At 43.1% G+C, this 27,722-nt stretch overlaps 1 protein-coding gene across 7 annotated transcripts in view; it reads left to right on the forward strand.

The window, feature by feature from the left end:
- LOC115162807 (actin-binding LIM protein 1) overlaps positions 1-27,722 on the forward strand; it is a 181,466-nt gene that overhangs the window by 61,571 nt on the left and 92,173 nt on the right. For all 7 annotated transcript variants that reach the window (XM_029714247.1, XM_029714235.1, XM_029714251.1 and 4 more), the window contains exons 2-3: positions 2,558-2,692; positions 27,500-27,683. In XM_029714247.1, the coding sequence (XP_029570107.1) occupies positions 2,558-2,692; positions 27,500-27,683 (319 nt within the window). The remainder of the gene's footprint in view (positions 1-2,557; positions 2,693-27,499; positions 27,684-27,722) is intronic.

Below are 27,722 nucleotides of genomic sequence, written 5' to 3' on the forward strand. Positions count from 1 at the left end.
TTCCTCTAGTCCACGATCAGCTCCCTTGTCTTGCTGACGTTGAGGGAGAGGTTGATGTCCCGGCACCACACTGCCAGGTCTCTGACCTCCCTATAGGAGGTCATTATCGTCAGTGATCAGGCCTATCACCTTCGCATCGTCAGCAAACTTAATGATGGTGTTGGACTTGTGTGTGGACACGCAGTTTTTTATTTATTTTATTTTTATTTCACCTTTATTTAACCAGGTAGGCAAGTTGAGAACAAGTTCTCATTTACAATTGCGACCTGGCCAAGATAAAGCAAAGCAGTTCGACAACATACAAAAACACAGAGTTACACATGGGGTAAAACAACATACAATCAATGATACAGTAGAAAGAAATAAGACTATATACAATGTGAGCAAATGATGTGAGATAAGGGAGGTAAAGGCAAAAAAGGCCATGGTGGCAGAGTAAATAAAGTATAGCAAGTAAAACACTGCAATGGTAGATTTGTTATTTGAAGAAAGTTCAAAGTTAAAATAGTTGTAGGTGAATGAGTAGTACAGGAAAGAACTAGGCACGCAGCCCTGAGGGGCCCCCATGTTGAGGGTCAGCATGGAAAATGTGTTGTTGCCTACTCATCACCTGGATATTTTTAATAATATGCCTGTCAATCTCTCCTGGCTCAACGTGGAGGAGAGATTGACTTCATCAATGCTTATATTTATGAGAGGTTGTTGAATGCACCGAGCTGTCTGTTTGAACTACACAGCTCGGACCCTCATGCATAACCCACAAGACATGTCACAAGACGTCTCTTCACAGTCCCCAAGTCCAGAACAGACTATGGAAGGCGTACAGTACTAAATAGAGCCAAGACTACATGGAACTTTATTCCACATCAAGTAACTCATGCAAGCATTACAGTTAGATTAAAAAAACAGATTAAAAAACACCTTATGGAAGAGCAGGGACTGTGAAGCAACACAAACATAGCCACAGACACATGCATACACACACACACATATGCACGATAGCATACGCACTATACACACACGTACACATGGATTTTGTACTGTATATGTGGTAGTGGTGGGTAGGGGCCTGAGGACACACAGTCTGAATGTATTGTAATGTATTTAAAATTGTATAAACTTCCTTAATTTAGCTGAACCCCAGGAAGAGTAGCTAATGGGGATCCATAATAAATACAAAATACCTGTTGGAGTCCTGCCAGGAAGTCCAGGATCCTGTGGATCTGTTGGGGTGGTATGCGAATTGGGGTGGGTCCAGGGTTTCTGGGATGATGGTGTTGATGTAAGCCAAGACCGGCCTTTCAAAGCATTTCATATCTACAGATGTGAGTGCTACAGGGTAATAGTCATTTAAACAAGTTACTTTGGAGTTCTTGAGCTGAAACTGCTTGTTGTCAGAGAGGAAGAAGTGATCTTTCATCTGTGTTGTGGGTCGCAGGTGGAGGGGTGTCTGAGTGAGTAGGAAGGTGCACAGTGTAAACAAGGAGACAAGGAGAGGAGACAAAAAATGTAAAATCTTGATTCTTGCGATACAGGCATTTGATTCAGAGTTCATCTGTCCAGTGTTTGTGTTCTTTTGGCAATTTTAATCTTTTATTTTTATTGGCCAGTCTGAGATATTACTTTTTCTTTGCAACTGTGCCTAGAAGGCCAGCATCCCCGAGTCACCTCTTCACTGTTGACGTTGAGACTGGTGTTTTGCGGGTACTATTTAATTAAGCTGCCAGTTAAGGACTTGTGAAGCGTCTGTTTGTAGACACTCTAATGTACTTGTCCGATTACTCAGTTATGCACTGGGGCCTCCCACTCTTTCTATTCTGGTTAGAGCCAGTTTGCGCTGTTCTGTGAAGGGAGTAGTACACAGCGTTGTACGAGATCTTCAGTTTCTTGGCCATTTCTCGCATGGAATAGCCTTCATTTCTCAGAACAAGAATGGACTGACGAGTTTCAGAAGAAAGGTCTTTGTTTCTGGCCATTTTGAGCCTGTAATCGAACCCACAAATGCTGATGCTCCAGACACTCATCTAGTCTAAATAAGGCCAGTTTTATTGCTTCTTTAATCAGGACAACAGTTTTCAGCTGCGCTAACATATTTGCAAAAGGGTTTTCTAATGATCAATTAGCCTTTCAAAATGATAAACTTGGATTAGCTAACACACCGTGCCATTGGAACACAGGAGTGATGGTTGCTGATAATGCACCTCTGTACGCCTATGTAGATATTCCATTAAAGAATCTGCCGTTTCCAGCTAAAATAGTCAGTTACAACATTAACAATGTCTACACTGTATTTCTGATCAATGTGATAGTCCAGGGCTCGTATTCTTAAAGCATCTCATAGTAGGAGTGCTTATGTAGGATCAGTTTTGCCTTTTAGATCATAGCACTTTTAGCACTCTGAGACGCTTCATACATGTGGACTAAAAAGCAGTATACATGGAGAATCTCCATTAGACATGCTTCTAAATCTAAGTCTAGGATTAATCTGTGTGCTGGAAACCAGACCTATAATGTGTGTGATTTATAGTGGTTCATGTCTATCTCTGTTCTATTCTAGTGGCACATGCGCAGGACACCCACCATTCCAATGAGAAGCCTCTGATTCAGTGCTACAAGTGTGGGGAGCCATGTAAGGGTGAGGTGCTGCGGGTGCAGTCCAAGCACTTCCACCTGAAGTGCTTCAGCTGTAAAGGTAAGTACAGTACCAAACCTTGGAGATCATTTGAGGGTTTAAGTACAGTAACGGGGGACTCCGACTTAGCGATATTCAAGTCATTGAGCTCTCCCAGAGTGTGTGTAGCCTTCAAACAGCATGCATGATGGCAGATTTGTTGTTAGACAATAGTGCTGAGCGATTAGTGCTTTTTGAGTTCGGTTCGGTTTCGGTACGATTATTTTTAAAAACATGTTTTTTTTTATTTCGATTTCGGAAAAAATTGATTTTCAATGAGAGCACAACGGTAAAGGCCGTCAGCCGCCAGAGTTCAAATAATTTAGAGTTCTATACCAGGCGGTGTCAGAGAAAGGCCCTAAAAATTGTCAAAGACTCCAGCCACCCTAGTCATCGACTGTACTCTCTGCTACCGCACATCAAGTGGCACCGGAGCGCCAAGTCTAGGTCCAAGAGGCTTCTAAACAGCTTCTACACCCAAGCCATAACACTCCTAAAAATCTAATCAAATGGCGACCCAAACTATTTGCATTGCCCCCCCCCCCCTCTACGCTGCTGCTCTCTGTTAGTCACTTTGATAATTCTACCTACCATGCACATACAGTGGGGGAAAAAAGTATTTGATCCCCCGCTGATTTTGTACGTTTGCCCACTTACAAAGAAATGATCAGTCTATAATTTTAATAGTAGGTTTACTTGAACAGTGAGAGACAGAACAACAACAAAAAAATCCAGAAAAACCCATGTCAAAAATTTTATAAAATGATTTGCATTTTAATGAGGGAAATAAGTATTTGACCCCTCTGCAAAACACGACTTAGTACTTGTTGGCAATCACAGAGGTCAGACGTTTCTTGTAGTTGGCCAGCAGGTTTGCACACATCTCAGGAGGGATTTTGTCCCACTCCTCTTTGCAGATGTTCTCCAAGTCATTAAGGTTTCGAGGCTGACGTTTGGCAACTCGAACCTTCAGCTCCCTCCACAGATTTTCTATGGGATTAAGGTCTGGAGACTGGCTAGGCCACTCCAGGACCTTAATGTGCTTCTTCTTGAGCCACTCCTTTGTTGCCTTGGTCGTGTGTTTTGGGTCATTGTCATGCTGGAATACCCATCCATGACCCATTTTCAATGCCCTGGCTGAGGGAAGGAGGTTCCCACCCAAGACTTGACGGTACATGGCCCCGTCCATCGTCCCTTTGATGCGGTGAAGTTCTCCTGTCCCCTTAGCAGAAAAACACCCCCAAAGCATTATGTTTCCACCTCCATGTTTGCCAGTGGAGATGGATGTCCATGGGGTCATAGGCAGCATTCCTCCTCCTCCAAACACGGCGAGTTGAGTTGATGTCAAAGAGCCTCATTTTGGTCTCATCTGACCACAACACTTTCATCAGTTGTCCTCTGAGTCATTCAGATGTTCATTGGCAAACTTCAGACGGGCATGTATATGTATTCTTGAGCAGGGGGACATTGCGGGCACTGCAGGATTTCAGTCCTTCACAGCGTAGTGTGTTACCAATTGTTTTCTTGTTGACTATGGTCTCAGCTGCCTTGAGATCATTGACAAGATCCTCCCGTGTAGTTCTGGGCTGATTACTCACCGTTCTCATGATCATTGCAACTCCACGTGTTGAGATCTTGCATGGAGCCCCAGATCTTGCATGGAGTCCTGTTGTCACCTTCTCACAAAGCTGCTTGGCGATGGTCTTGTAGCCCATTCCAGCCTTGTGTAGGTCTACAATCTTGTCCCTGACATCCTTGGAGAGCTCTTTGGTCTTGGCCATGGTGGAGAGTTTGTAATCTGATTGATTGATTGCTTCTGTGGACAGGTGTCTTTTATACAGGTAACAAGCTGCGGTTAGGAGCACTCCCTTAAAGAGTGTGCTCCTAATCTCAGCTCGTTACCTGTATAAAAGACACCTGGGAGTCAGAAATCTTTCTGATTGAGAGGGGGTCAAATACTTATTTCTCTCATTAAAAGGCAAATCAATTTATAACATTTTTGACATGCGTTTTTCTGGATATTTTTGTTGTTATTCTGTCTCTCACTGTTCAAATAAACCTACCATTAAAATTATAGACTGATCCTTTCTTTATCAGTGGGCAAATGTACAAAATCAGCAGGGGATCAAATACTTTTTCCCCCCACTGTGCTACCTCAATTACCTCGACTAACCGGTGCCCCCGCACATTGACTCTATACCGGTACCCGCTGTATATAGCCTCGCTATTTTTATTTTACTGCTGCTCTTTAATTATTTGTCACTTTTATTTCTTACTTTTTTAGGTATTTTCTAAACTGCATTGTTGGTTAAGGGCTTGTACGTAAGCATTTCACTGTAAGGTCTACTACACCTGTTGTATGTGACAAATAAAATTAGATTTCATTTCATTTAAACTTTTGCTGTCTGCTGTAGCGTTGTTTTCTATCGGATGTTAATTTGCACTGTTCGTTTACTGAAATCCCCATAGCAATGCATATCGTTGTGCAGGCTTGGTTTTGACATCAACCTCTTTCTTGTTTTCTTGTCCCGCTATACCAACTAGTATGAAGTGTTTTGCGTCCCTAGTCTAAATGCAGCATTACTTTAATAAAATATTGAAGTTGTGTATGTTACATTTGTTTTATTTGATTACTTTATTATTTAATTCCAATTCATCATCTCATCTTAATAGAGCTGCTGCCTATGCTGTCTGACAAAATCACTATTTTAGTAGTTTTTCTAAGTAAATAAGGCATACTTTTATGACTGCTGATTACCAACTATCAATCATGTAGATCAAGTATTTTCAGGTAGACATACCCCAAGCAGCAACTGATCTCTATCCCTCTTGATCCATTTATTCTTCTGTCTCTTTTATGTAGCAGGCGTGAAAGACACACAGACCAGACAAGTGTGTGCACAATGGATTATGGTTATTGTAGTTAATTACCACATTTTCTTCTCTAAACTATTTAGAATATTGGCCTGTTGGAAACCAACTCCCTACTACATCACAGTTTGGGCTTGATCTGATTTAGCTCTAGAGAAACTATGCATTGAGCTCACAAAAAATTGAAATCAAATAATTGAACCGATGTCGGTGAATTGCTTGTTTAAGAATCCCAAAATTATCGCTCAGCACTATTCGCCAATGTCAAAGCTAACTAGCACAAGCTTCCCTCTCCCAATCGGCTGTCGTGTGGTTGTGTCACAGAAGTGAATAATATTAGGACATTTTCAATTATGGTTGCTAGCCCTCTGTGTGTCCTTGTGTCTCCTCCTTCCATCAAAATTGTCTGGTCACTGATTACAGCCCCAAGTGTGAGCCCAGTGCAAGTGACGTCACTAAAGCCTGTTCCCAATGGATCACAGTGTGTGCTTGTTCACCCAAGGCCCAGAGGAGTACAGTTATCCCATATTGTGTAAAGGTGTCAAGTGCCTTGATGTGAATCTGATACTAAACATCTTGATCATCCAATTAGTTACTTTTTTCCCACAACTGCTGTATCATCTCAGACTGGGGATGGAGCGCACTGAGTCCGGGAAAGCGAGACTACCAATTAGTTAGTTAGCTAGCCAGGTCATCAGATCCTACTGCCCTAAGCGCTCTCCTGGCCCCTGACACTAAGTCTGAATTTGTCCTGCTAGGTGACCTAAACTGGGACATGCTTAAACCACCTAACCAAGTCCTAAAGCAATGGGACCCCCTAAGGAATGACTCCAAACACAAGAAAAGGCTACTCTTCTTGATGTTATCCTCACAAATAATCCTGATAGGTATCAGTCTGGTGTTTTCTGTAATGACCTGAGTGATCACTGTTTTACAGCCTGTGTTCGTAATGGCTGCTCAGTGAAACGACCTGTCCTGATTTGTCATAGACGCTTGCTAAAAAAACTTTAATGAGCAAGCCTTCCTTCATGAACTGGCCTCTGTAAAAGGGTATAGAATCAGCTTGGTGCCCTTTGTCGAAGACGCTTGGACCTTCTTTTTTGATATTTTCAATGGTATTGTTAACAAACACACCCCCATAAAGAAAATTAGAATTAAAAACAGGTTCAGCCCGAGGTTCGACCGTGATCTTGCAGAGTTACTCCACCTCAAAAAATGCATTTGGCAAAAGGCTCGGCACACCCATACTCAGGCTGACTGCCTCTTGTTCAAGCAAATGAGAAATAAGTGCACTCAGGCTATCCGGAAGGCCAAAGTTAGTTACTTTAAGGAGCAGTTCTCTCTGTGGGTCTAACCCCAAGAAGTTCTGGAAAACAGTTAACTTTTTAGTGACAGGGGGCAGTATTCGGAAATTCGGATGAATGACGTGCCCAAATTAAACTGCCTACTATTCGGGCTCAGAACGTAGGATATGCATATCATAGTAGCCATTTTCCAAGCAAGGAGAGGAGTCACAAAAAACAGAAATAAAGCTAAAATTAATCACTAACCTTTGATGATCATCAGATGGCACTCATAGGACTTCATGTTACACAATACATGTATGTTTTGCTCGATAAAGTTCATATTTATATCCAAAATCCCCATTTTACATTGGCGTGTGATGTTCAGAAATGTTTTGCCTCCCAAAACCTCCGGTGAATGAGCACATCAATTTACAGAAATACTCATCATAAACGTTGATAAAATATACAACTGTTATTCAAAGAATTATAGATACAGTTCTCCTTAATGCAACCGCTGTGTCAGATTTCAAAAAAGTTTTACGACGAAAGCACACTTTGCAATAATCTGAGTAGAACGCTCAGCAACAACAGCAACCAATACAGAAACCCGCCATATTGCGGACCCAACAAAAGACAGAAATAACACTATAAATATTCACTTACCTTTGATGATCTTCATCGGAATGCACTCCCAGGAATCCCAGTTCCACAATCAATGTTTTGTTTCGATAAAGTCCATATTTATGTCGAAATACCTCCTTTTTGTTCGTGCGTTCAGTCCAGCATTCCAAATGCACTGTGCTCGCGCAGTAAGTTCAGAAGTCAAAAAAGTTATATTACAGTTCGTAGAAACATGTCAAACGATGTATAGCATCAATCTTTAGGATGTTTTTATCATAAATCTTTGATAATATTCCAACGGGACAATTCCATTGTCTTCAGAAATGAAAAGGAACAAACCTAACTCTCACGGGCGTGCGCCTGTCTGAGCTCATGTCATTTTCTCAGTCATCTGATTCCAATGGCTCTTATTCTCTCCCCATTCACAGTAGAAGCATGAAACAACGTTCTAAAGACTGTTGACATCTAGTGGAAGCCTTAGGAAGTGCAAAATGACCCCACAGACACTGTATACTGGATAGGCAATCACTTGAAAAACTACAAACCTCAGATTTACCACTTCCTGGTTGGATTTTTTTCTCAGGTTTTTGCCTGCCATCATTCAAACAGTTTTAGAAACTTCTGAGTGTTTTCTATCCAAATCTACTAATAATATGCATATCCTACCTTCTGGGCCTGAGTAGCAGGCAGTTTACTACGGGCACGCTTTTCATCCGGATGTCAAAATACTGCCTCCTACCCCGATTAAGTTAATCACCACTTCATTATGTCAGGATTGCTATTTGACTCAGAAATGCCTCCTTGCCCGTCCAACATTTCCTCATCTCCCACCCCTTCTAATGCGACTATCCCCGATGATTTTCCCTCATTGTCCCCTGTCCCGCAACAAAGTTGCTCCCTGCAGGCAGTCTGAGGTGCTAAATGATCTCCTGAAACTTGACCCCAAAACACATCTGGGTCAGATGGTTTAGATCCTTTCTTCTTTAACCTCTCTGGCGCATGTGGGACGAATTCGTCCCACCTACGTAACAGCCACTTCAATCCAGTGGCACGATTTTTGAATCGTTTGAAATACTATTACTTCAATTTCTCAAACATATGACTATTTTACAGCTATTTAAAGACAAGAATCTCGTTAATCTAAGCACACTGTCCGATTTCAAAAAGGCTTTACAACGAAAGCAAAACATTAGATTATGTCAGGAGAGTGCCCAGCCAGAAATAATCAGACACCCATTTTTCAAGCTAGCATATCATGTCACATAAACCCAAACCACAGCTAAATGCAGCACTAACCTTTTATGATCTTCATCAGATGACACACCTAGGACATTATGTTATACAATACATGCATGTCTGTTCAATCAAGTTCATATTTATATCAAAAACCAGCTTTTTACATTAGCATGTGACGTTCAGAAAAAGCATTCCCACCGAAAACTTCCGGGGAATTTACTAACAGTTTGCTAAATTACTCACGATAAACGTTCACAAAACGCATAACAATTATTTTAAGAATTATAGATACAGAACTCCTCTATGCACTCGATATGTCCGATTTTAAAATAGCTTTTCGAATGAAGCACATTTTGCAATATTCTAAGTACATAGCCCGGCATCACGGGCTAGCTATTTAGACACCCACCCAGTTCAGACTTCACCAAAATCACATTTCCTATAAGAAAAATGTTCTTACCTTTCTTGTTCTTCGTCAGAATACACTGCCAGGACTTCTACTTCAATAACAAATGTAGGTTTGGTCCCAAATAATCCATCGTTATATCCAAACAGCGACGTTTTGTTCGTGAGTTCTAGACACTATCAGAATGCTACATCACGGTCACGAGCATGGCGCATGGCGTGACAAAAAATGTCTAAATATTCCATTACCGTACTTCGAAGCATGTCAACCGCTGTTTAAAACCAATTTTTATGCCATTTATCTCGTAGAAAAGCGATAATATTTCGACCGGGAATCTGCAATGAGCCTAAACAGCCGAATAAAATTTCTCCACGGGGGCGAATCGTACACGCGCCTCATTCAATGGTCCTCTGATCGGCCACTTACCAAAGGCGATAATCTGTTTCAGCCAGAGGCCGCCTCGTCATCCTTCAGGGTTTTCCCGGGTTCTGAGAGCCTATTGGAGCCCTAGGAATTGTCACGTTACAGCTAAGATCCTTACTTTTCAATAAACAGATGCAAGACGCACGACTCCTTGTCAGACAGGCCACTTCCTGCATGAAACCTTGTCAGGTTTTTGCCTGCCATAGGAGTTCTGTTATACTCACAGACACCATTCAAACAGTTTTAGAAACTTTAGGGTGTTTTCTATCCAAACCTGAACAATAATATGCATATTCTAGCTTCTGAGTTGGTGTAGGAGGCAGTTAAAAATGGGCACATATTTTTTCCAAAATTCTCAATACTGCCCCCTAGCCCAAACAGGTTAAGGTTGCTGACCAAGCCTGTCTCTCCTTTCTGGGGAGGTTCCTGTTGCTTGGAATGCAGCCATGGTTCATCAATTATTTAAAGGGGGAGATCAAGCTGATCCTAACTGTTATAGGCCTATTTCTATTTTGCCCTGTTTATAAAAAGTGTTGGAAAAACTTGTCAATAATCAACTGACTGGCATTCTTGATGTCTATAGTATTCTCTCGCGTATGCAATCTGGTTTCCGCTCAGGTTATGTTTACTGATGTTTCACGTTAAAAATGGACCAAAAGATTAATGCTAAACAACGTTTGACATGTTTGAACGAACATAAATAGATTATTTACTAGGTTTTTTTTAGCTTTTCGGCGTGACTTTACACCCCCCACCCAGCCTACTGAACGCTAACTACTTGGTGTTATTTGGACGTAAATTATGAACTTTGTCAAAAGAAACCACATTTGTTCTGGACCTGTGATTCCTGGCAGTGCCTTCTGATGGAGATAATCAAAGGTAAGGGGATATTTACAATGTTATTATCGATATTAGATGATGCTAACTGTATAGCTTAGCTTATAGCTTAGCTTATTGTTCTTAGCATAGTACCCCGTTTATTGCAAAATGTGATTTCCCAGTAAAGTTATTTTGAGATCTGGCCATTCGGTAGCAATTACAAGATGATAATATATTATTCTTTGAATGACAATATTATAATTTACCAATGTTTTCGAATAGTAATTCCGTGATTTGTAATGCTGGATTCACTGGGAGCATTCGAGCCGAAAAAAATTCTGAATATCACCGCGACTGTAAATGCTGTTTTTGGATATAAATATGAACTTGATGGAACTAAAAATGCATGTATTGTATAACATAATGTCCTATGAGTGTCATCTGATGCAGATTGTCAAAGGTAAGTGCATAATTCTAGCTAGTTTTCTGTCTGTTGATGCCCTTCTTTGAATTGGATAAACATTACACACAGCTATTGTCAATGTACTCCTAACATAACCTAACTTTATGCATTCTCCGTAAAGCCTCTTTGAAAATCGGACAGCGTGGTTAGATTTAGGAGATATATCTTTCAAATGGAGGAAAATAGTTGATTATTTGAGTATTTGAAATGATTACTCTTGCAGTTTTGAATTCCCCGCCATGGTCACATGACAATGAATCCCAATACCGGGATAAGATCGGGATATTAAAAATGCTATTACTTCAATTTCTCAAACATATGACTATTTTACACCATTTTAAAGACAAGACTCTCGTTAATCTAACCACACTGTCCGATTTCAAAAAGGCTTCACAACGAAGCAAAACATTAGATTATGTCAGCAGAGTACCCAGCCAGAAATAATCAGACACCCATTTTTCAAGCTAGCATATAAAGTCACATAAACCCAAACCACAGCTAAATGCAGCACTAACCTTTGATGATCTTCATCAGATGACACTCCTAGGACATTATGTTATACAATACATGCATGTTTTGTTCAATCAAGTTCATATTTATATCAAAAACCAGCTTTTTACATTAGCATGTGACTAGCATGTGACTAGCATTCCCACCGAACACTTCCGGTGAATTTACTAAATTACTCACGATAAACGTTCACAAAAAACATAACAATTATTTTAAGAATTATAGATACAGAACTCCTATATGCACTCGCTATGTCCGATTTTAAAATAGCTTTTCGGTGAAAGCACATTTTGCAATATTCTAAGTAGATTTCCCGGCATCACAGGGCTAGCTATTTAGACACCCACCAAGTTTAGCCCTCACCAAAGTCAGATTTACTATAAGAAAAATGTTACTACCTTTGCTGTTCTTCGTCAGAATGCACTCCCAGGACTTCTACTTCATTAACAAATGTTGGTTTGGTCCCAAATAATCCATAGTTATATCCAAATAGCGGCGTTTTGTTTGTGCATTCAAGACACTATCCGAAGGGTAAATAAGGGTTACGCGCCCGACGCATTTCGCGACAAAAAATTTCGAAATATTCCATTACCGTACTTCGAAGCATGTCAACCGCTGTTTAAAATACATTTTTATGCCATTTTTCTCGTAAAAAAGCGATAATATTCCGACCGGGAGTGGTTGTTTTCATTCAAAGAGAGAGAAAGTAAACATGGAGTCGACTCGAGCACGCGCCTTCAGTATCATTGTTCTCAGATCGACCACTTACAAAATGCGCTAATGTTTTTCAGCCAGGGCCTGCAAAGCCACCATTCAGCTTTTTGGCGCCTTCTTAGAGCCTATGGGAGCGTTAGAAAATGTCACGTCATGCCAGAGATCCCCTGTTTGGTTAGAGATGATCAAGAAGGCCATGAAATGGTCAGAGAGAGCGCTTCCTGTTTGGAATCTTCTCAGGTTTTGGCCTGCCAAATGAGTTCTGTTATACTCACAGACACCATTCAAACAGTTTTAGAAACTTTAGGGTGTTTTCTATCCAAATCAAACAATTATATGCATATTCTAGTTACTGGGCAGGAGTAGTAACCAGATTAAATCGGGTACGTTTTTTATCCGGCCGTGCAAATACTGCCCCCTAGCCCCAACAGGTTAAAGGTCCTCAATGATGTCACAATTTCCCTTGATTTTAAGCAATATTGTGCTGCTATTTTTATTGACTTGGCCAAAGCTTTTGATATGGTAGACCACTCCATTCCTAAGGAGTATTGGTGTCTCTGAGGGTTCTTTGGCCTGGTTTGCTAACTACAGTGAGGGAAAAAAGTATTTGATCACCTGCTGATTTTGTACATGTGCCCACTGACAAAGAAATTATCAGTCTATAATTTTAATGGTAGGTTTATTTGAACAGTGAGAGACAGAATAACAACAAAAAAATCCAGAAAAACGCATGTCAAAAATGTTATAAATAGATTTGCATTTTAATGAGGGAAATAAGTATTTGCGTCGTGGTTGCGAACCCCGGAGTCGTTGTTGATCCTCCTTCGCTGCTTCCAAACGCTTCCCCAGCATGCTTTCATATCTCTTATTTATAACCTTGTCAACGGTGGTTGGCGGAGCCAGGTTTCAGACCAGAGCCAACTCCCCGCACTCGCTTTAAGGAGCGTGTGACCGTTCAGACACCATGTTATGCGGTGATACGCACTGTGTCTCCAGTGCGCATTCACAGCCCGGTGCGTCTTGTGCCAGCGCCCCGCACTTGCCGGGCTAAAGTGAGCATCCAGCCAGGACGGGTTGTGCCAGCTCTACGCTCCAGACCTCCAGTGCGCCTCCACGGCCCAGTATATCCTGTGCCAGCTCCGTGCACCCGGTCTCCAGTGCGTCTCCCCAGCCCGGTACGACCTGTACCTGCTCCACGTACCCGGCCTCCAGGGAGTCTCTCCAGCCTGGTACGCCCTGTGCCTGCTCCACACACCCGGTCTCCAGTGCGTCTCCCCAGCCTGGTAAGCCCTGTGCCGGCTCCATGCACCAAGCCTCCAGTGATGATCCATGGCCCGAAGCGTCCGGTGATGATCCATGGCCCGAAGCCTCCGGTGATGATCCATGGCCCGGAGCCTCCGGTGACGATCCATGGCCCGGAGCCTCCTGCGACGGTCTGCGGTCCGGAGCCTCCAGCGACGGTCTGCGGTCCAAAGCCTCCAGTGATGCTCTGCCGTCCAGAGTCTCCAGCGACGATCTGCGGTCCAGAGTCTCCAGCGACGGTCTGCGGTCCAGAGTCTCCAGCGACGGTCTGCGGTCCAGAGTCTCCAGCGACGGTCTGCGGTCCAGAGTCTCCAGCGACGGTCTGCGGTCCAGAGTCTCCAGCGACCGTCTGCGGTCCAGAGTCTCCAGCGACGGTCTGCGGTCCATAGTCTCCAGCGACGGTCTGCGGTCCAAAGCCTACAGCGACGGTCTGCGGTCCAAAGCCTCCAGCGACGGTCTGCGGTCCAGAGTCTCCAGCGACCGTCTGCGGTCCAGAGTCTCCAGCGACGGTCTGCGGTCCAGAGTCTCCAGCGACGGTCTGCGGTCCAGAGTCTCCAGCGACGGTCTGCGGTCCAGAGTCTCCAGCGACGGTCTGCGGTCCAGAGTCTCCAGCGACGGTCTGCGGTCCATAGTCTCCAGAGACGGTCTGCGGTCCAGAGTCTCCAGCGACGGTCTGCGGTCCAGAGTCTCCAGCGACGGTCTGCGGTCCAGAGTCTCCAGCGACAGTCTGCTGTCCAGAGTCTCCAGCGACGATCTGCTGTCCAGAGTCTCCAGCGACTGTCTGCGGTCCAGAGTCTCCAGCGACGGTCTGCGGTCCAGAGTCTCCAGCGACGGTCTGCTGTCCAGAGCCTCCAGTGATGGTTCCCAGTCCGGAGCCTCCAGCGAAGGTTCCCAGTCCGGAGCTTCCAGCGGGGGTTCCCAGTCCGGAGCCTTCTGCTGTGATCTACGGTCCAGAGTCCCCGGCAGCAATCTACGGTCCGGAGTCTCCGGCGACGATCTATGGTCCGGAGTCTCCGGCGACGGTCTACGGTCCGGAGTCCCCGGCATTTGTTTGTAGTCCAGAGTCTCCGGCGACGGTCTACCGTCCAGAGCCTCCGGCGACGGTCTGCTGTCCAGAGCCTCCAGCGACGGTCGGCGGTCCAGAGCCTCCAGCGACGGTCGGCGGTCCAGAGCCTCCAGCGACGGTCTGCGGTCCAGAGTCTCCAGCGACGGTCTGCGGTCCATAGTCTCCAGCGACGGTCTGCGGTCCAGAGTCTCCAGCGACGGTCTGCGGTCCAGAGTCTCCAGCGACGGTCTGCGGTCCAGAGTCTCCAGCGACGGTCTGCAGTCCAGAGTCTCCAGCGACGGTCTGCGGTCCATAGTCTCCAGCGATGGTCTGCGGTCCAGAGTCTCCAGCGACGGTCTGCAGTCCAGAGTCTCCAGCGACGGTCTGCGGTCCATAGTCTCCAGCGACGGTCTGCGGTCCAAAGCCTCCAGCGATGGTCTGCGGTCCAGAGTCTCCAGCGACGGTCTGCGGTCCATAGTCTCCAGCGACGGTCTGCGGTCCAAAGCCTCCAGCGACGGTCTGCGGTCCAGAGTCTCCAGCGACGGTCTGCGGTCCAGAGTCTCCAGCGACGGTCTGCGGTCCAGAGTCTCCAGCGACGGTCTGCGGTCCAGAGTCTCCAGCGACGGTCTGCTGTCCAGAGTCTCCAGCGACGGTCTGCTGTCCAGAGCCTCCAGCGATGGTTCCCAGTCCGGAGCCTCCAGCGAAGGTTCCCAGTCCGGAGCCTCCAGCGACGGTTCCCAGTCCGGAGCCTCCAGCGACGGTTCCCAGTCCGGAGCCTCCAGCGACGTTTCCCAGTCCGGAGCCTCCAGCGACGGTTCCCAGTCCGGAGCCTCCAGCGACGGTTCCCAGTCCGGAGCCTCCAGCGACGGTTCCCAGTCCGGAGCTTCCAGCGGGGGTTCCCAGTCCGGAGCCTCCAGCGGGGGTTCCCAGTCCGGAGCCTTCTGCGGCGATCTACGGTCCGGAGTCCCCAGCGACAATCTACAGTCCGGAGTCTCCGGCAATGATCTACGGTCCGGAGTCCCCGGCGACAACCCACAGTCCGGTTCCTTCGGCGACGATCCAAGGTCGGGAGCTTCCGGCGACAATCCCCGCACCAGAGTCCCCCTACACCAAACGCGATCACGACACGCAGGTTAAAATATCAAAACAAACTCTGAACCAGAGGACAGGTCAAAAAGCATTAGATATTAATGGCAATTTAGCTAGTTAGCTTGCATTTGCTATAGCTTGCATGCTGTTGCTAGCTAATTTGTCCTGGGATATAAACATTAGGTTGTTATTTTACCTGAAATGCACAAGGTCCTCTACTCTGACATTTAATCCACACATAAAACAGTCAACCGAATCATTTCTAGTCATCTCTCCTCCTTCCAGGCTTTTTCATCTTTGAACTTCTATAGTGCTTGGTATCTACATTTTCACAGTATTACCACGACAACCGGCAACACAGTTTGTCTTTCATAAGAGGCAGGACTTGCAGCGCGATCTGCGTCAGAAATAGAAAGGACTTCTATTTTAGCCCTTGGCAACGCATACGCTCGTTGACGCGCGCGAGAAGTGTGGGTGCAGTAATTGAATAACATAGATTTCAAAATTTATTTTGCAATGCTCGTTCACATGATGGGAGCGGTGTAGTCAGGGTATTAGGCCTCACTCCCCCCTATCTGAGATATCTACTGCAGCCCTCATCCTCCACATACAACACCTATTCTGCCAGTCACATTCTGTTAAAGGTCCCCAAAGCGCACACATCCCTGGGTTGCTCATCTTTTCAGTTTGCTGCAGCTAGCGACTGGAACAAGCTGGAACAAACACTCAAACTGGACAGTTTTATCTCAAGCTCTTCATTCAAAAACTCAATCACGGACACTCTTACTGACAGTTGTGGTTGCTTTGCGTGATGTATTGTATCCACCTTCTTGCCCTTTGTGCTGTTGTCTGTGCCCAATAATGTTTGTACCATGTTTTGTGCTGCTACCATGTTGTTTCTACCATGTTGTTGTCATGTGTTGCTACCATGCTATGTTGTCTTAGGTCTCTCTTTATGTAGTGGTGTGTTGTCTCGTTGTAATGTGTGTTTTGTCCTATTTAAAAAAATAATGTATCACAGCCCCCGTCCCAGCAGGAGGCCTTTTGCCTTTTGGTAGGCCATCACTGTAAATAAGAATTTGTTCTTAACTGACTTGCCTAGTTAAATATAAAATTAAAAATACTTGAAGGCAATTACTGTGGCATTCAGAGCCACATAGCTATAATATAATTTCAACAGTATGAACTGGCAGTGGTTACAGTAAATCTGTTCATTTAGAGTTATCTTATTTCAGATGAACCTCCAGTTGGCCTTGGCCACCCACAGAGGTGCCAGCCAGCCTACAGATTGACTGTGTTGGCTGAACCTCTACTGTTGAGGTTGTTAAGGCTCATCTCTGATGCGGCAACTGTTTTAGATTTGGCTTTGCTCACCACTGCCTCAAAGTACAGTTGGCTCACACATTAGACCCTGAATCTGTCCCTGTCAAGCGTTGTTGGTGCTGCAGTCCTCACAGGCGGTGTGTGTGTGTGTGTGTGTGTGTGTGTGTGTGGCTGGCAGCTATCAAAGCATACATTAGAAGTTGAAGCTGGCATCCGCTACAAGTCCATGGTGCTTGTCTACGGAGCTGTGAGGGGAACGGCACCTCCGTACCTTCAGGCTCTGATCAGGCCCTACACCCAAACAAGGGCACTGCGTTCATCCACCTCTGGCCTGCTCGCCTCCCTACCTCTGAGGAAGCACAGTTCCCGCTCAGCCCAGTCAAAACTGTTCGCTGCTCTGGCACCCCAATGGTGGAACAAGCTCCCTCACGACGCCAGGACAGCGGAGTCAATCACCACCTTCCGGAGACACCTGAAACCCCACCTCTTTAAGGAATACCTGGGATAGGATAAAGTAATCCTTCTAACCCCACCCCCCTTAAAAGAATTAGATGCACTATTGTAAAGTGGTTGTTCCACTGGATATCATAAGGTGAATGCACCAATATGTAAGTCGCTCTGGATAAGAGCGTCTGCTAAATGATTTAAATGTAAATGTAAATGTAAGCTTTCCTCTTAACAAGTGAAAGAGCAACTGTCATCATATAGCACTTTTGTTGATTCTGTTCTCTTTACTGGCTGACATACGTGAGGGAGGGAGCATGTTGCAAAAACAATGCAAATTAAGTTAAAGTGGGTCTCCCAAATGATACCCTATTCCCTTCACAGTGCACTACTTTTGACCAGAGCCCTATGAGCCTTAGCCAAAAGTAGTGTACTATATATGGAATAGGGTACCATTTGGGACACCCACTTTAACTTAATTTGCATTGTTTTTGCAACATGCTCCCTCCCTCACGTATGTCAGCCAGACATACTCATTATGCTAAAAATGTGTGCATTGTCCTATTGAAATCTCTGTGATACTTTCTGATGTGTTGTCTCCAGAAAAATTGGTTGTAACATACTCCCACAGAGCCAATCCTGCACATACAAATATTGTTCACATGCACACGTGTACAAGTACACACAGACACAGGACACAAACCCCAGATGGTATTTGTGCGTGACTGTCTATAAAGGAACTCATTCCATGCTACGCTCAGAGAAAAGCTAATCTTGGCACTGTGCATGCATTTCACTTTCAATTACGAATGGCTTATAGGTCGCAGCTTCTCACATAGGGAGACAAATACAAGCCATGACAACACCAAACACCGTTACCTGGCATGTAAACCAGCCTGGCTTGTGTGGCCTAAACCTACTTTAGATGAGGTGGTCTGAGGACCAAAAAAATAATATATCTGCGTCCAAATGGCACCATATTCCCTACATAGTGCACCACTTTTGACCAGAGCCCTATGGATTCTGATCAAAAGTAGTGCACTAGAGAATAGGATGTCATTTGGCACACACATATACTGTATCTCTGGCTGAAATCGATTTGGTAAAGAACTAATCTTGTCACACCCGCAACTCTGAGCCTTGATCCAATTAAACATTATTCTCTCTCTCTGTCCTATTCATCCCTGGGATTGAATGTGGCTCGTTGCATAAGGACGAATAGACCTAGTTATCTCAAGCATTGAACCGTCCTATGCTCTCTTTTGTAATTGCACAATGTATCGTACATTACTCATATGGTAATTGTATGGCTATGATTAAGTTGTCTCCGACCTGCCAAAACACTGTCTCTTTAAACTGAAAGAGTTTTATTAAACACAGAACTGTTATTCTGTCACATTTATACAACTCATCCTCTCTGCATACTAATGAAATATGCAAAACGAAGTTCAATATAAAGTGTAATAGGTGAGACAGGTGAGACTCAGACCTCTGTGGTTGGACCATTTAAAGTGGAAGTTCAGGGTTTTACAACTTGATGTTAGGTTAAGGAACCACCTAAAACAACCACTACAAACTTCAGCTAACTTCAGCCACCGCTAGCTAAAAATCTATGGGAGTGATATGGGCAATCGAACTTCCTCTTTGAAATCATCCATCCAAATCCACGGACTAAAGCCATTTAAGGATATCTGGGTATAGGTGCTGGTAGAGAGTAGCCTTGCATGCAGTCTCAGAGCGTGCTGCTTTAAGACGTCTGTTGGAAAGAGACTAGTTGGAGAGCTATGGATGATCTAGTCCCACACATTGTTTGTACCACTGACGTATACTGCATTTGACGCAACTGTTTTCATATAACAGAGCTGCACACAAATAATTACATAAATGTTGTGGAGACACCACACAATGGTTGTGTAATGATTTTTGTGCAGACCTACTCTCTATTGTATCAACAAGAAAAAATCAGTTGTACATCCAATTGTGAAACCTGAGTGTGTGCGGGGCCATAGATCTTCATTCACACTGTTGACGACCAGCAGGCTGTATTGACTGTAGGGGTTTGGGCTGTGCTGACTGACTGAGAACTAACAAGCCATGGTAAATCCCCAGCCACAGATAGTCTATTTTGAGTCTGCAGAGCTGCTGGTCCAAGATAAATACTTTGAGGTTTAACTGTCATTCATTAAGTGAATGGCGGCAGTTGTGACACTCCTAGTTGGAGATAACCTCGTCCCCAGGCTCAATTCCCACTGGGCACACACAGGTTGAATCAACGTTGTTTCAACATAATTTGTCAATGTATTGTGATGTGGAATCATCATGGTAAATACATTGGATTTGAAAAAGTCATCAACCAGTTTTGTTTTCATCTAATTTCAACCAGTGTTGTAAACATTGAAATTAGGGTAAAACTTCAACTTAAATACATTGACTTAAATGTACATTCAGTTATATGGCATAGATACAGAAAGTAAACAGCGTAGTGGGTAAATTTCAACAACAACTAAGAGCGTTAAAGCATGAGGCTCAACTTCACTGCTGTTTTGGTCGAGTGTCTATCACGATGTGAACAGCTTGAAGTGAACCCATGCACATGCGCAGATACTGTGTGTGTGTGCGAAGTCTTGCATCTCGCTCATCTCAATATCTGCTATGGCAACGTCATTTTGCTGAGTCTTCCTTTAACTTGACTAACAGGTTGTTTCATCAATATAATCATCAGAACTATGTAACCATTGAAATTGTGTTAAATTCCAAATAGAAATGTAATTCCAGTGGGTGGTTGAATTTTAGATTTAATTACAGTGGCTTGCAAAAGTATTCACCCCCTTGGCATTTTTCCTATTTTGTTGCCTTACAACCTGGAATTAAAATAGATTTTTGGGGGGTTTGTATCATTTGATTTACACAACATGCTTACTACTTTGAAGATGCAAAATATTTTTTATTGGGAAACAAACAAGAAATAAAACAGTGAAAACTTGAGTGTGCATAACTATTCACCCCCCAAAGTCAATACTTCGTAGAGCCACCTTTTGCAGCAATTACAGCTGCAAGTCTCTTGGGGTATGTCTCAATAAGCTTGGCACATCTAGCCATTCTTCAAGGCAAAACTGCTCCAGCAAGTTGGATGGGTTCTGCTGGTGTACAGCAATCTTTAAGTCATACCACCGATTCTAAATTGGATTGAGGTCTGGGCTTAACTAGGCCATTCCAAGACATTTAAATGTTTCCCCTTAAACCACTCGAGTGTTGCCTTAGCAATATACTTAGGGTCATTGTCCTGCTGGAAGGTGAACCTCTGTCCCAGTCTCAAATCTCTGGAAGACCGAAACAGGTTTCCCTCAAGAATTCCCCTGTATTTAGCGCCATCTATCATTCATTCAATTCTGACCAGTTTCCCAATCCCTGCTGATGAAAAACATCCCCACAGCATGATGCTGCCCCCACCATGCTTCACTGTGGGGATGGTGTCTTGGGGTTTGCGCCAGACATAGCATTTTCCTTGATGGCCAAAAAGCCAATTTTAGTCTCATCTGACCAGAGTACCTTCTTCCATATGTTTGGGGAGTCTCCTACATACCTTTTGGCGAACACCAAATGTATTTGCTTATTTTCTTCTTTAACTTCTTGCGGATCATTGGGACGCTAGCGTCCCATCTGGCCAACATCAGGTGAAATTGCAGAATATTTAAAATATTTAAATATTTAACTTTCATGAAATCACAAGTGCAATACATCAAAATAAAGCTTAACTTGTTGTTAATCCAGCCTCCCTGTCAGATTTCAAAAAGGATTTATGGCGAAAGCAAACCATGCGATTATCTGAGGACAGCGCCAAGCACACAAATGCATAACAAATCATTTTCAACCAGGGAGTTGCAACACGAAAGTCAGAAATAGCGATAGAATATATGCCTTACCTTTGAAGATCTTCTTCTGTTGGCACTCCAAAAGGTCCCAGTTACATTACAAATGGTCCTTTTGTTCGATAAAGTCCTTCTTCATATCCTTAAAAACTCAGTTTAGCTGGCGCGCTTCAGTCAATAATCCACTCGGTTTCCCTCCTTCAAAATGCATACAAAATGAATCGCAAACGTTACCAATAAACTTTTCCAAACAAGTCAATCAACGTTTATAATCAATCCTTAGGTACCCTAATACGCAAATAAATGATAAAATTTAAGATGGAGAATCGTTATTGTCTTTACCGGAGATACACAAAAAGAACGCGCTCCCTCGGCCATGTGCTTGGAAACAATACAGCCAAAATGAGAGCCACTTAGAAAAACTACAACTTCTCCCTCACTTTTCCAAAAAACAGCCTGAAACTCTTTCTGAAGACTGTTGAAGCCCTAGGAACTGCAATCGAGGACGATTATAAAAGTGCCAGCCATTGAAATCAGTGGTATGCTGAATTTTTTGTTGTTGTTGATGGTTTGTCCTCGGGGTTTTGCCTGCCATTTCAGTTCCGTTATACTCACAGACATTATTTTAACAGTTTTAGAAACGTTAGAGTGTTTTCTATCCAATTATATGCACATCCTAGCTTCTGGGCCTGAGTAGCAGGCAGTTTACTTTGGGCACGCTTTTCATCTGGACGTCAAAATACCGCCCCCTATCCCAAAGAAGTTAAGCAATTTTTTTTTCTGGCCACTCTTCTGTAAAGCCCAGCTCTGTGGAGTATACGGCTTAAAGTGGTTCTATGGACAGGTACTCCAATCTCCGCTGTGGAGCTTTGCAGCTCCTTCAGTGTTATCGTTGGTCTCTTTATTGCCTCTCTGAATAATGCCCTCCTTGCCTGGTCCGTGAGTTTTGGTGGGCGGCCTTCTCTTGGCAGGTTTGTTGTGGTGCAGTATTCTTTCCATTTAAAAAAAATTGATCCGTGGGATGTTCAAAGTTTCTGATATTTTTTTGTAACCCAACCCTGATCTGTACTTCTCCACAACTTTGTCCCTGACCAGTTTGGAGAGCTCCTTGGTCTTCATGGTGCCCCTTGCTTAGTGGTGTTGCAGACTCTGCGGCCTTTAAGAACAGGTGTATATATACTGAGATCATGAGACAGATCATGTGACACTTAGATTGCGCACAGGTTGACTTAACTAATTATGTGACTTCTGAAGGTAATTGTTTGCACCAGATCTTATTTAGGGGCTTCATAGAAAAAGGGGTGAATATATATGCACACACCACTTTTCCGTTTTTTTATTTTTTTCATTTCACTTCATCAATTTAGACTATTTTGTGTGTATCCATTACATGAAATCCAAATAAAAATGTTTTTGAATTACAGGTTGTAATGCAAAAAAATAGGAAAAACGCCGAGGGGGATGAATACTTTTGCAAGGCACTGTAGGCATTTTATTTGACCTTATTCCTATGTTGATTGTTCAAAAGGCACTCGCACATCTGAGCTATCTTTTTTGTAGGTGCATGGTAACAGTTTAATAAAATGAGAAAAAGCTTTACGTATCGGCCTCACGACCTTAGTCAGAGCATAAAGTGAGGCCGATACGCAAACCTTATTAAAGAGCAGTGATACTATCAAGAGCAGTGTGTGGGTTTCCTCTTTTTTCTCTCCTATGTTGATAGTAAAATGGTATGTTTGAAACAACGTCATACTATCAACCTAAATAAAGAGGTATATTGAAATAGAATGTGAAGCCACAGTCCAATGATTTCTGCCTGAACAGTGAGAGATAATGAGCGATAATGTACTGTACTTCAGTGAGAACAAGTCTACCATCCAGATACCTACCTCTATGTACCCTGCTTAGCTTTGGAAACAAGCTGTGTTCGTTTCAACTGAGATATCAGGTCAACACATTTAGACATTGATCAGCGTCCATACTCATTTGTGTAGACTACCTAAATAACATTGACTAGTTGAATGTAACTAACTTTAGTTGAAAGTAACTAAGCTGTATGTGTAAGTAAATTCAGAGTGAGGATGTGTTTATGTAGGCTACATTGACATGGGACCTGGTCAAAAATAGTGCACTAAATAAGTAATGGAGGCCAATTGGAATGCAGACTTAGAGTTCTCAAATTACAAATACAATAAGGAATATCTGTAAATTGTCAGCGAAGGAACCTTGATATTCTGGAATTAACTTTCCTCATATGGGAAATATTTGGATTCAGATTATTGACACTTTGCTTTCAGTAGAGCATAGTACAATATAGGGTTGGGTGATGTCAACCATTGTCCCATTATGGTTATGTACTCAGAAAACATTGTGATATACAATGGTATTGCCCCTTATTGGCCAACCGCCCCCCACATTTTTAAGAACATTTTATTTAAAAAACTCTGCTAAAAGCAGCATTGAGCTATAGCGCAAAATCGCGCGCTACAACTTGACGAATCATGACGAAAGATTATGTTGTTAAATTACATGTCTTTACCATTAGGCCCATAAAAAAGTGGAAGGGCCTGCACACACAGGATGTCCCGTTTAAAGCATAAAGACACCCGAATGTCAAGATACAAGCTGTGTTCGTATTCAGACCCCTTCACTTTTTCCACATTTTGTTAAATTACAGCCTTATTCTAAAATTGATTAAATTGTTTTCCCCTCATCAATCTACACACAATAACCCATAATAACAAAGCAAAAACAGGTTTTTAGACACTTTTGCAAAACATTTTTTACATTTACATAAGTATACAGACCCTTTTCTCAGTACTTTGTTGAAGCACCTTTGGCAGCAATTACAGACTCGAGTCTTAGCTATGACGCTATAAGGTTGGCACACCTGTATTTGGGGAGTTTCTCCCATTCTTCTCTGCAGATCCTCTCAAGCTCTGTCAGGTTTGGATGGGGAGCGTCGCTGCGCAGCTATTTTCAGGTCTCTACAGGGATGTTCCATCGGGTTCAAGTCTGGGCTCTGGCTGGGCCACTCGAGGACATTCAGAGACTTGTCCCGAAGCCACTCCCGTGTTGTCTTGGCTGTGTGCTTAGTCGTTATCTTGTTGGAAGGTGAACCTTCACGCCAGTCTGGAGCAGGTTTTCATCAAGGATCTCTCTGTACTTTGCTCCGTTCATCTTTCCCTCGATCCTGACTAGTCTCCCAGTCCGTGCCACTGAAAAACATCCCCACAGCATGATGCTTCCATTTAAGAACAATGGAGGCCACTGTGTTCCTTTGGACCTTCAATGCTGCAGAGTTTGTTTTGTACCCTTCCCCAGTTCTGTGCCTCAACACAATCCTGTCTCGGAGCTCTACGGACAATTCCTTCGACCTCATTGCTTGCTTTTTGCTCTGACATCCTTTGTCAACTGTGGGGCCTTATAGACAGATGTGTGCCTTTACAAATCATATTAAATCAATTGAATTTACCATATGGTGGACTCCAATCAAGTTGTAGAAACATCTCAAGGATGATCAAAGGAAACAGGATGCACCTGAGCTCAACTGTGTCTCATGGCAAAGGATCTGAAAACGTATGTTTTTCTTATAATTAAAAAATCTGTTTTCGCTCTGTCATTGAGGTATTGTGTGTAGATGGATTAAATCTATATTTTTCTCATCAATTTTAGAATAAGGCTGTAATGTAACAAAATGTGGAAAAAGTGAAGGGGTCTGAATACTTTCCGAATGCACTGTATATTTTGCACTCTGCTTAAACTTCACAATAGATTTTTCTTTCGGCTATTGATGTTTGTTCTCTTATTATTAGTCCCCTTGCTACCTTAGGTTTTTAGGCTATTCAAACAACTTTTTGAGATGGAACTCCAGATTCATTCATTGCTTCGATGCATAAAACGATGAAAGCATATTGCCCCAAGTCTCTGTTTTTTAAACAGCTAAACACAAGATAGTTAGGAAGTGTCCGAATAAGGCCCGAGAGATATAATATTTTCTGACGGGACGTTTTGCTCTGCTTTGGTGGAATTCTCCGCTCTGTCTAGACTACATTCGGTATACCATATTTATTGAAATAGGCCATAGCAAATAGAAATATTAAAATTACTCGGAATGCCACTCGTGTGCTGCCCGACTCCGTTCTTGTGTGCCATCATGTCACATCACGATGTCGTCACCATCGACGATGGCTGTCAATCATCGTCGATAGACGATAACCCACACAAAACACTCCCCACCTCTCGTCATGATCAGTCCTGCCGTTACCGAGAACCACTATACTGTATTTTTTGACAGCGTCGTTAGCATTAGAGTCGTCAGACAATGCTTTGCCCAAACCAAGCTCAAATTCTAGACGTCGGATTAGAACAAGGCTACAGCGTCCATAAGGTAACAATTAGACTTGGATCCATTTGGACTGAATACGTTTGTAGGTGCAACAGTTTTTATTACATTATTCATTTATCGATCTCACATGCACATTTCCGTCCATTAAGAACCAATGATGTGCTACGTTTTCGTAGCATTTCTGACAATGCTAACATATTTTCAGCTGAAACTCAAGAGTTCTAAAACTGGACCAAAGCACTTGGGTTGCACAGCAACAGTGCTAGAACCCAGCTAACACCAGTCGGATTAGAGTCAAACTACAAGGAAAGGAAGCTAGCTATATTTTGCTATGGAAAGTTTTTCACATGGATGAAGTCATCTGTGTAAACTGTTGGCCTTGACACTTGACACCTTCTTTTTAACCTCATTTTCTCCCTGAATTTGGTCCCTTGGCTCATCTCTACAAATCCTCAATGGGCCAATTGTGCGCCGTCCTATCCCTATGGGGCTCCCGGTCGGTTGTGACACAGCCTGGCTGTAGTAGTGCCTCTGCATTGCAGTGCAATGCTTTTGACAGCTGCCCCACCCAGGACCTCAAGGTTTTCCAGCACAAAGCCTTGACCTACTACAGTAGCTATGTTGGCCTATTGTACTTCAAACAATGTGTATCAGACCAATGCCTACATCTCACTTAACCTTTTGCTGCAGTGGACTAAATCAGGGTCACACAGAGTTTCTACAAATCTGTACTTTGAAACAAAAGTATACACCTCACACACATGGTTATGGGCTTTAAAAAAAGAACAGACCTGTACCTTGTCAGATATATAGTTGAAATGTATTACATTATTAATTAGCATCCCAATTTTACACTTTATATACATCACAGAAGACTGAAATATAACAAAACAGTTTGACATAGAAACACCGGATTTGTCAGTTTAAAAAAAACAAACTATTAATTATGAAAGAATGAAAAATATAAATAACAAGAGGGTGTATTTGGTTATTGACTGCAGGAAAGGGCTACAACAGTTTGTTATCAATAGACACTAGTGTACATCCCAAAACATACATGTGGAAAAATACATTGATTATTTACAAGTGCAAAATACAGCAGTGCCAGCAATCCCATAGGGGAAGACCTCAGGAAGGGCCATCTTAATAATTGATTTATTTGAAGGTGGAAGATATTGTTCTTGTCTCTGGAAATACAATCAATACTTAACCTTACATATCCACAGAGGTATTGGCATTTGACTTTTTTGATTGTTTTGTTGTCATACCCCTTGTCAAAGTGACATACAGTAAGTAGCCTAATCTAATGGAGACACAAACACACATTTCTGCAGTCGTACACATGGAAGATCAACAAATGGATTTTCAGATTTCCTCAAAACCATCAAACTTTATTAATAATTACTGCAGTAATGGAGCGTTAACTCTACACCATTGGGTGACCGTTAAACCCCAAATAAGCAGGGTTCGGTTACAACTCTTTATAGTCTTCCTCAGTCCTCGTAACAAAGAACATATGTGAAATTATACACAGGTACATTGTGCGCTCATACAACAGACAGCAAGATTTACATGGCGCCAAATAACCATCTCTAGGTCATTTACTACTTGTATATCCAAACATACTAATGCAACATGAGACACTAGGTCCTTCCCTTAATTTATGAAGTCCAGTATTCATTAATAACCTAGAGGGAGGATTCTCCTCACTCTGGCAGACAGATCAGCATTTCACAGACACTACTCATCGAATGGAATGTTGTCTTCTCACCAAACCATCATAAATCGACTGTCAGTGTTAAACCTCAGAGGCTCCTCTCAGACAGTGAGAATGTAATGTAAGAATACATTTTAATATAAAAGTAATGTGCTTAACATAATGTTGTAATTCTACCACAGATGATTGGATGGATACATATATTTTTTTCACCTTTATTTAACCAGGTAGGCCAGTTGAGAACAGTTCTCATTTACAACTGCGAGATATATATATATATATATATATGCAAGGAGGATAGATGAATAGCATGACTTACTGACCTCTGTTGCGTCCCTGCAGTGTGTGGCTGTGACCTGGCTCAGGGAGGCTTCTTCATGAAAAATGGAGACTACCTGTGTACCCTGGACTACCAGCGAATGCACGGTACACGCTGCAACGGCTGTAGGGACTTTGTGGAGGGAGAGGTGGTCACTGCCCTAGGCAAGACTTACCACCCTGCCTGCTTTGTCTGCACCATCTGCAAGTAAGAATCTCTTTTTCAAATGAGCCCTGGTCAAGAGCT

The sequence above is a fragment of the Salmo trutta genome, chromosome 2 (genome assembly GCF_901001165.1).
Source record: "Salmo trutta chromosome 2, fSalTru1.1, whole genome shotgun sequence".
NCBI lineage: Eukaryota > Metazoa > Chordata > Actinopteri > Salmoniformes > Salmonidae > Salmo > Salmo trutta.